The following is a 10,387-nucleotide window of genomic DNA, read 5'->3' as shown; positions in this document are numbered from 1 at the left end:
GGTTCCTACCTGAGAATGTGTGAAATGAGTACGCAGCATCTGCCCAATATTCTGGGTATGAGAGAGATCCAAGGCTGCATCTACCTCATCCAGGATGTAAATTGGAGCAGGTTTGAAGAGAAGCATGGACAATATTAATGACAAAGCCACTAACGACCTAAGAAAAGGTTGGAAGAAAGCCATCAAAACTTGATTTTACCACTTTTTACCAAAATATTGAAGCAAATCTGCTATTCTGTTATTATAAATAGTACAGATTTAGCTAAAAGATAATCATAAGAAAAAGAATTTTAAGTCTCAAACTTCAATACTTGTATTAAAATGTTTCTTTTAGCTTTCCATTTATCCTCTCTTCAATGAGTTTTATTTTGACAGAACAGGTTTATGTTCTTTCCAGTCAAATAATCGGATATTATACTTGGCACCTGTCTTAAGAAAAGGTCATGTTAGCAGTAACAGTTTTCTCTTTCCTTCCCCAATTGCTTATTGGATACCTATGTAGCAGGTGAGTGAGAACTATATACTTAATGTAACATACTGGTAATAGTATAACTGGTTTAGGTGCCCTCCTTCAAACTGTTACTATGCACGCATCCACATTGTGTGCACACATTATCCACTTTTTATTGGCACCATTTAAGTTCAATAGATTTTGGCCCATTACTCTTAATACTTCAGTGTGAGAAGTTTAAGCAGTCCTTATGTGATGGTTAATATTGGGTCAACATGACTGAACCATGGGGTACCCAGACATGTGGCTAAATATTATTTCTGGGTGTGTTTGTGAGGGTGTTTCTGAATGAAATTAGGACTTGAATGGGAAGACTCAATAAAGCAGTTTGCCTTCCCCTACGTGGGTGGACAGCATTCAGTCTGCTAAGGTCCTGAATAGTAAAAAAAAAAAAAAAGTAAAGGAAAAATTTAATCCCTTCTTGCCTGATTACTTGAGATATGGAGATTCTGCCCTCATTGCTCTTGGTACTCACACTGAATTACGCCACTGGCTTTCCTGGGTCTCTAGTTTGCTGACTGCAGTGTAGGACTTCTCAGCCTCCAAAATAAAATGAGCCAATTCCTTGTAATAAATCTCTTCATATATGTATATCCTATTGGTTCTTTTTATCTGGAGAACCCTAATATACCTTATTTAAAATTTGTTGTTACACCGACTCTTAGATTCTGTGGCTCTTTTTCACTTCTCTTCTAGCTAACTTTAGCTGTTTTTGTTCTATCTTGGTATGAAGAATCCTAATTCTTATAACATTTTTTCTTAAACAGTTTATAAAAAAGCTTTGTTTATTTGAATACAAAATATCTAATTACTTAACACTAAAATAAAAATTACAAAAATATTTGTAACACTTATTCTGTAAGTTCAAATATCTCCTGGTATGCAGCACTTAACCTACAGCTTATTGCATTCCAATAGGGTATTTATTAAGAAATATGTAAGTGGGAAAAAACGCCTACAAAGTGGAGGGGGTCTAGGAAAATTAACCCAAAATTTCTAGCAAAGAAAATAAAACAGTACAATAAAAACAAATAACAGTAACATTTACCTCTATAGAGGGTAGCTGAGGTCATTCAAACTATCTAAAATTATTTTTCATTGGCTTTCTCTGTGAGAAATGTTTAAGGCATTGGGCTTTAAACTTCCTTGTTCAGATAAAAAAAAAAATTGCCAGGAGTTAAACTACTTTGCTGCATAGTGGTATATATACAAATAATTTTATACCATCTTAATTATGGAAATAATTTTTAGGTCCCAATAAGAAAATAAGCATACATTTCTATTTTCCCCAAAACATTTTCTAGGACTTTGGCAAAAATAGTAAAGATACTGGGAACTAAACTGTGGAATTCAAATTTGGTTAAGAGACAGCAGGTGTTTTTTAGACTCCAAATATTTGGGAATTTTATCGATAAAGAAAAACAGAGTAGACTGCTATTCTCAAAAACGACAAAAGATTTCATAAGGGAAATTAACAGGTCTTAGTATTTTCTATGTACATAAGAGAATAGTTACAAGATGGCATTATAGGGCATGTGAACAATTCAAGGACTGTGGATTGTACAGCCTGCAGGGGAAAAAAATTAATAACCATCTTCAATTATGTAAATATTCATAATTTTCTCTTAGGAGGTTTTAATTACTTGGCTCTCTGCAGGTAAGGAATTAGACCACATGGCCTTCTAAGTTTCTCTCAGTATGCTGACTGAGTCACTGTGGAAGGCTGGGAGGCAGTTCCCTGAAGCCTACCTCGAGCATGCTATTTCCGACACTCATTTGTTTCTTTAAGTGGATCTAACTTTCTGTCTGGTACCACTTTCCTCTCACTTGAAAACTTCCTGAACTTGTACAGTTCTGCTGGGATCAAATTCTTCCAACTTTTGTTTTTCTGAAAAAATATATTGCCTTCAATTTGAAGACTATTTCTATTAGAATTCTAAGTTTGCCGGTTTTTCTTTTAACATTTTATAGATTTTGTTCCAGGCTTGCATAGTTTTTGAAGTCTAAAGTCATTCTTACTTTTGTTCCTTGACATTGTAATATGCCTTTTAACCTCTGGCTGCTTTTAAGATTTTTCTTATAATTACTGGCTTATAAAATCACAGCAATTTTATATGACATGCCTTGCTGTGTTATTATATGTGTGTGCAAGTCTGGTGTATGTGTTTATCCTACCTGGGGTTCATAGAAATCAAGTCTGTAGGTTTATAGAACTCATCAAATCTGAAAAATGTAGGGCCATTCTTCAAGTATTTTTGTTTTGCCTCTTTCCTTTTGGAACTCCAAATACATGTATGTTAGGCTGCTTGATATTGTCCCACAGGGCAGTGAAGCTTTATATTTATACTTTTATGTTTTTCAGTTCAGCTTGAATAGGTCCTAGTGATACGTCTTCAAATACATTCATGTTTCTTTCATATTGTCTAATCTGTTAATCTCATGCAGTGAACTTCCCTTTTAGGTATATTATCTCTAGAAGTTCCACTTGATACCTATTTAAAATATTTGTTTCTCTCATCATATTTTTCTTATAATTCTTGGCAATAGTTAATGTAACTCTTTACCTTTCTTATCTGCTGGTTTTATCACCTGTCATTTCTAGGTCTTGTTTCCATTGACAGATTTTTCTTTAGGTTATAGGTCACATTTTCTTAATTTCTGTCTAGTAATTTTTTTCAGATGCTAGATGCTTATTATGTTGTTCAGAGTCTCAATTTTGTTAACTTTAAGTGTTGGGCTTTGCTCTGAGAAATAAGTTACATTCAGATTAGCATGATCTCTTCAAGGCCTACAATTAACATTGCTAAGGCATCTAGAGTAGCCTTCACTTCAGGGATAGTACAGAGCTAATGCCATAGCATAGCTCACTGGGGCCAAAATTCTAACGTTTCCTTAATTTAGTGAGACTACTGGGTTTTGTGTGGGTTTCTCTTCCTGCGTCTACAGTCCAGAAACTGTGCCTAGGGAGAAAGCTGAGGTCAATACTGGCTCACAGCACTATTTTTTTTTCCTTTCTCTCAGGTGCATAATCCTAGGCTACTCATTTTCCAAAGTTTGAAAACTATTGTTTTTTCTATATCTTGTCTAATTTTCTCTTTACTTATCCTTATATCCTTTGTTGCCTACTATTTTAATCAAACGTTCTAACTAAAATGTGTTGTCCTACACGTTAAGCTCCTTAAATTCTAAATGCAAAGAGAGCTAAGCAAAGCAAAACTGAAATAAAATTGGGAGGCAATGAAATGATGGATTATAATAAAATAAGAGGAGAGTGATTATAGCTAAGGGATTACTCACCTCTGACCACCACTAAGTTCTGTTAGGTTTTCTTTCCAAGTATTTCCTAAGGCGACCTTGAACTCCAGACCATCTAATACAGTTTGCCCCTCTGGTGGTGCAAGCATAGCATTAGCACCAGGCAAAAGAGTAGAAAAAATAGACCCAAAATCCTTGTTCACCTGAGTAAAAAAAAAATGATATTAAAATATAGGTTTTCCAAAAAGTCAAATGGTAATCTGTGTATATACCAGCAGTGTGTTTTGCTGTTACTCTAATTCAGGATTTGGCTAATTATGGTCAATATGACAAATCTGGCCATATCCATTCATTTATGTATTGTCTCTGGCTGCTAGCCCTACACCAATAGTCTTATAGTTGCAACAGAGACTATATGGCTCACAAAACCAAAAATAATTATCTGTCCCTTTACAGAAATAGTTTACGGAGCCCTATTCTAACTTCCAGAGGGAACTAGAGGCTATACCTCAAACTCTACCCTGAAGTTTTGATAGTTTTGCAGGCCATATTGCAGAAATCCTCAGAGACATACAACTATACAATATGGGAGATGGAACTTTCATTGGAAAAGCAAAAACAAAACTTTTTGCCATAAAATGTTCTCTTATAAAACTTTTCTAGTGACTGGTATGGTAACATGGGCCTATGGTTATCAGCTGACCTTAGAAAACCTAAGATGATCAGGGTGACTCTAGGAGAATAAGAGGAATGAAATCAAACAACCAGATCTGCTCAGAGTGTTGAACTGTTCTTTTTAAATGCTTCTTCTCATAGCTGAAGAAGTTAAGGTGTCAAGGGACAGGAGTAGGATTGGACTCCAAGAGAAAAAGACTAAAGAAGATGTTTGGCCTATTCCCATCAAGCCGCAATAGGAGATTACAGAGATTTAGGACCAATATTCTAGCTTGTAACTGGGTAATTTTTGTGCACACACACTTAATCAGTGATTTGAGAATTCAGCCACCTGTTCTGAGACATGACTAATAATCTTAGAGTTCAGCAGACAAATCTCCTAGACATAAGCAGTGTTCCTGAATGTAGATTTACTAAGGAATACATATTTTAAGAGCACTGCACACATGCACACATGCACACATGCTAGTTTCCCACAGGTTCTAGTTTTATATATGGGACAGATTTCCAGAGCTAGACAAGAGTTCATATCAATGGAGAGAGAGGATCACCGTTTCTTCTGGGAAAAATGGAAGATAGCATAGTATTTATAAACACCCTACGTTCATTTTTCTTTTCGAATTTTTTGGCCAGGCAAGAGAGGCAGCTCAGAACTAAGACAACAGTGGAATGCTACTAATAATAATGTTGATAATAATAATACCTAACTCATCATATTACTGTGAGAATTAAATGAGAAAATTAATATGTGAATAGTGCATGACATATAAGTTTACTTGCTTTGGGAGAACCTTGGAAATTGGGGAAAAATCAGTTTAAAGGATAAATTTGTACTAGCACTAAATTCAGGAACCATGGGCAAAACAAGAAACAAAACCTCTCAGATCCAGTGTTAAATAACGGGGTCAACTTTTAGCATGCTTTTAAAAAAATACAGACAACTACTAGGAGATGGAACACTGAAAATTAGTTGCATAGCAGAAAAAACAAGGTGACTGAAAGGGATTAATTGTGCTGCCATTACTGAAAATAAAGTTCCTATAAAATTAAACAACAACAACAACAACAAGGTATCAAGTTAAATCTCAGAGGCACAGAATTGTTAAAGTACCAAACAGCACTGTAATTATGTCCAGAATTTTTGAGAAAGTGTCTTTTGTTATGGGAGATATAGGAAAATATATCCTATATCAGATATCTACATATAGATAATATACAAGAGGCTAAGGAATTATCCTAAAGGAGACAAATCTATATAGCCAGGGAAACAGAAATAATAGTAAAGAACCCTGAAATCTGCCGAAGTTACCATGAAACACAAAATGGTAGCTGGGATTTTTTTAAATAACAGTCCAGTAAAAAAGAATACTAAACTTCCTCATTTTATTGTCCATTTCTTAAAGAACAAGGGTAACAGCAGTTAGCAACAAAAGGCAATTTTAACTTTGGTTCTAATTTAGGAAAAGAGAATCCCAGTTTTTCTAGTTTTTGGCTATATGATCTTAGAGACTACTTCATCATTCTAACCTTTAGTTTCTTCATCTGTAAGAAGAGTCACTGCTTAATATATTAACTAATTATCAATCTAATGTGTACAAAATACTTTTAAAAAACCTACAGAAAAATACTTATGAAATCTGAAATGCAATGAGTAATCTGTAACAGGTAAGGAATACACCAATCTTGCCGTAGAAACAGTCTTAGAACTAATATTTGACCTCTGAGAAACTGAAGTTAGAACAGAAGGGGTTCTTGGGAGAGGTTTTTCAACAATCAAAGCTTCCAGTTTCAAGAGGGGGAGTGGGATACAACAGATACTAGGCAGTGTCCAAGGCTTCTTCCAAATATAAGAGCTTGTGATCTCGTGGGAAGAAAAGAGGACAAACAGTGTCCCCTTTAAAGGTGACACAGACCTAGCAAACAAGGGAAGAATGAAAACTGGAGAAACCCAGATTAGGAATTTAATATAACCTAGGAACCAGAGAAGTAGAGTATGAGAGTATGATGGAGCGTCACAAACTTCCCTTTGCAAAAAGGTTTAATCAAGACCAAACGGCACAAAATGTATTTAAAAGTGTGAGGTTTTAATTAATGTGTGAGCAAGTGCCTCCTTCGAACACAAATTAGCCATTTCCAATTCATCTTAGAATATAAACCTAAGGACAATATTCTTCATCTTTGCCTAATATAGAATAAATGATAATATTTTTGGTTCAAATACCTTTTGCCAAGCAATATTTAGGGCTTGGTTTTTCTTCTGGTCAAGGTCTTCTATAGTTGCTAGTATTTTGGATTTGTCATTTTCTACAATTCTCTTCTTTTTCATCAAGTCATTATACTAGTGAGATAAAAAGCATACTTAATTGAGAAAATATAAGATTTTCTTATATTCTAGAATTCAGTCAGGAATATAGAACTTTTATTATTTTTATATATAATATATATATTCCTATTTACCAAAAAGATATACTGTATATTTTACATTAACAGCTATAAAGGAAACCAATTATGAAGTAAATTATCATCTATATGTAAAATTCAATTATAACTGAGAATTTATAAGACAAGCTCCTAAAATATATTGATTCCACTAATATTCCCTTAAATTCCTAGCAGCTAAGGCACAAAAGAAAATGTCATATATAAACTCAAAAGTAACCCTGCATGCTTCTTTTTAAGATCTTAGCAGCGACACAAAATTTCAATTCTTCTCCATGATCCTACATAATGTGGTCCTTATTTATCTGACTTTTTGGCATCATACTTTTCCCCAGGCTCCAGCCATATAGTCTTATTTTCAGTTCCTTGAACATAATAAGTTCGTCATAGCGTTATGGCCCCCGCATTGTTCTTTCTTCCCAAACATTCTTTCTCTATGTGTGACCTAGATGGTGTCTCAAGTTTGAGCTCAAACATCACATCTGCAGAGTGGTCTTCCCTGGTTAATGTGGAAATTTACTGAAAAAAACTTTTGAGTAGCAGTACTTCCTAAAAAATCCTCTTAACTCAATTTTTTTAAAGCCTCACATTTCAAGGAGGCCTCAAATTCTCCTTAAAAACTCCAGCCAGTCCTGCTAGCTTCCTTGCTCTACCTCTCCTTTATGGCCAAACTCTTAAGACCTCTTTTCCACGTTTTTATCTTATTGCAAAAGGCTATATGTTTGTCAATAACAGAGCTTTCCTCTTTGGTACAGAGATGGGAGTTGCTATATTCTTTTAAAAAATATATTAGATCCAGTTGTCATTAACAAAAGCAAATGAGTAAAAGTGAACAAGCTTCATGATGTTATGCAGCTTAAATTCAGACCAATGATTTCCTTCCACAAATATGCTATACACTGCAAAGCTTTAATGAAAAAATGAAAATTAGCAAGAACATTTTAGAGATCACAACACATACATTATTAGCCTCTTTGGTACTAACATAATATAAATTCTTTGTAGATACTAATGTCAGTAACACTTTAAAAAAAACCCATTAGAGCAAAATTTCTTAAAAGTAATTGAACTCATAAGTGTTATCGTTTAGAAATTCTCATTAACTCTATTATGCAAATTAAAACAAAATTTTGCAGAATTAAAGAAGGTATAGGGCACAATATAAAATTACTCAGACTGCAGATTCCTATGGGGCTGTCAAGAATAGGGACTGCTTTTCCCTCTGGATTTTTCTAGTGACATGGCAGACTATAAAAGTTTTGTCAGGGAAGATGGATAACAAAGTAACCGAGAGCGTTAAAATAGAGATGCTGCTGGTTTTACAGATTAGTAAAACAGTGGTTAGGTATATTACAATTTTAGTCATTACTTATTTAATGTTTCCAGTTATACTAGAGTTAAGAGGAAGAGGGGGCAGTATACCTTATTTTTCAGAGACTCTCAACATAAGTTAAAGAAACGATAGCGATGTAAGGAGTTAGCATGATCAAAAATTGTTTTTATTTATACCAAGAATAAAGAGCAGAACATGTTTATGACAAAGGGAAAAGCCAGCAGAAAAGTCATTCAAGGTATAATAGACTGATGATGCAAAAAAAAAAAAGGAAAACAGAACTGAAAAGAGAAAAAGGAAAACAAAAGCAAGTAATCAAGGACATCAAGCAAAATGTTGAGCCTAATAATCGCCTCAGGGACCATGCAGATTTATTCATGCTACTCATGTTCCACTGTGGTCAGACAGTCATAGAAAAACGACTTACCCGCTCTTCAGCTTCTGTTAGTACATTCATAGCTCTCATGTTGACATTTCTTCCTAGTTTTTCCTTCATTTCTTGCAACTTCTGCAGTCTCTGACCAGCTTCTTTTGGGTTGTTAGTTTTGAAATCATAGGCGCTATTGGGTAGCCCAAAGAGGTGTTTCTCTGCATTAATCCAGTCATAATCTTTCAACATTTTGGATACCTAGTGACATACAGTAATAGAAGGATGTCAATGCTTAAAACCTACATTTAAAAACAAGTTCCTTAAATGTTTATTAATTTTAAATGAAACACTTTGGAGAAAAACCCCACAATGACTTTAAAAAATGAGGTTCTCTGTTGACAGTGAATCTATAATAAGTATGAATATTTTGACCTGGAGGATAGGCTCTAGAAACAAGAGATTATACAGAAAAAAATTCTCCTATTAAGCATTAGAAGAAAGCCAACTCAGATTTTTACAACGTGTATGTAAAACATCTTCATCACAATGAAATGTAAATCAAATGAGGCTCCTTTGAATTTTACCAAATTCAATCTATAGCTTCAAAAAACAACTTGCGAAAATTAAAATTCTTATAGAAATATTTAAGTCATAGATTTGGTAAAAGCGTGGAAACCTAACCCTGACTGATATCTAATAATTCTTCTCAACTATAATCTAAGTAAAAAAACTGTCCTAAATGTTGATTCCATGCCCCTGTCACCCTTTTTTGACAGGCACAGTAAAAACTTCTTTATCTAACTAATTAAAAAATTTAAATTATGGGCCTTAAAGAACACTTTTATTAGAATTGTTTAAGGTTGGTTCTGGCTGGTAGAACCAATCCTTGTCAGTTTGTTTATCCTTATTAATTCCTGGGTATGGTCTCACCATTAGGCTCAAAAGTAAAATGATCATTTCTAGTCTATCTTCCCTGCTGATCCATAAGCTCTATGAAGGCATCTTTACAAATGTTCCTTGTCCTTATATGTTTAGTGCCTGACATGGTATCTGATATGCAATAAACATTTGATAAACCATGTATTTCAAAGAATCTTTGAATATTTTTTAGCTGTTCCATTTCCACTTGCCAAGTCCCTTTCTTAATTGTAAATAAAATCCCCTAGCAATTGCCAATACTAGCATTTTCAATTACCAAAAAACTATTAACAGCAGTATTAGCCTTGGCAATATTTCAGTGAATCCACTAATACTAGGCTAATGGGAAATCAATACAAACAAAATATTAGGATATTATGATGTGATCATAAAAAATGTTCTTTAAACCAAGTAATGAACCTAAACATGGCTCTTTCAGAGGGTAGAGAGGCTGTTTTGTATGCTCTGATCTTTTTGAAGTTAAAACTCTTGTACTTTTATGACACTAAAAAAGATTTAAAAGGCACCAAACTGCTACCCGTAAGAAAACATAATGGGTAAATTATTAAGCAACATGGATGCAGCCCCTTAACCAAGCAATGATTTTCTGCAAAAGCATGTCTTTTCTTTAATGTACTTAAGACACTGTGATACGCAAAAGGATGAAACTTTAAATAAGAGTGACCAAAAAACTGTGAGATAACATCAAAAAGATACCTGCTTGGTAAAACATCAGATTTCAGATGAGGATGAAAAAACTGACTATACAAATCCTTATAAGGACATCCAGAAGCCAATTAAGTTTAGAGGTTACCTGTATATATATTTCTTTGAGTCTTTAAATTCAATTTAAAATAAGGTAAAGAAAACATTACTACTGTTACAT

At 34.0% G+C, this 10,387-nt stretch overlaps 1 protein-coding gene across 2 annotated transcripts in view; it reads right to left on the bottom strand.

Moving 5' to 3' along the window:
• SMC2 (structural maintenance of chromosomes 2) overlaps positions 1-10,387 on the bottom strand; it is a 51,430-nt gene that overhangs the window by 3,445 nt on the left and 37,598 nt on the right. For both annotated transcript variants that reach the window (XM_025041282.1, XM_025041286.1), the window contains 4 exons: positions 8,641-8,841; positions 6,663-6,779; positions 3,809-3,969; positions 10-157 (listed from right to left, as the gene is read on the bottom strand). In XM_025041282.1, the coding sequence (XP_024897050.1) occupies positions 10-157; positions 3,809-3,969; positions 6,663-6,779; positions 8,641-8,841 (627 nt within the window). The remainder of the gene's footprint in view (positions 1-9; positions 158-3,808; positions 3,970-6,662; positions 6,780-8,640; positions 8,842-10,387) is intronic.

Source organism: Pteropus alecto, unplaced genomic scaffold, assembly GCF_000325575.1.
Source record: "Pteropus alecto unplaced genomic scaffold, ASM32557v1 scaffold111, whole genome shotgun sequence".
In the NCBI taxonomy this organism is placed as follows: Eukaryota; Metazoa; Chordata; class Mammalia; order Chiroptera; family Pteropodidae; genus Pteropus; species Pteropus alecto.
Note: the sequence above shows the minus strand (reverse complement) of the source record. Positions and strands in the feature narration are given on the sequence as shown.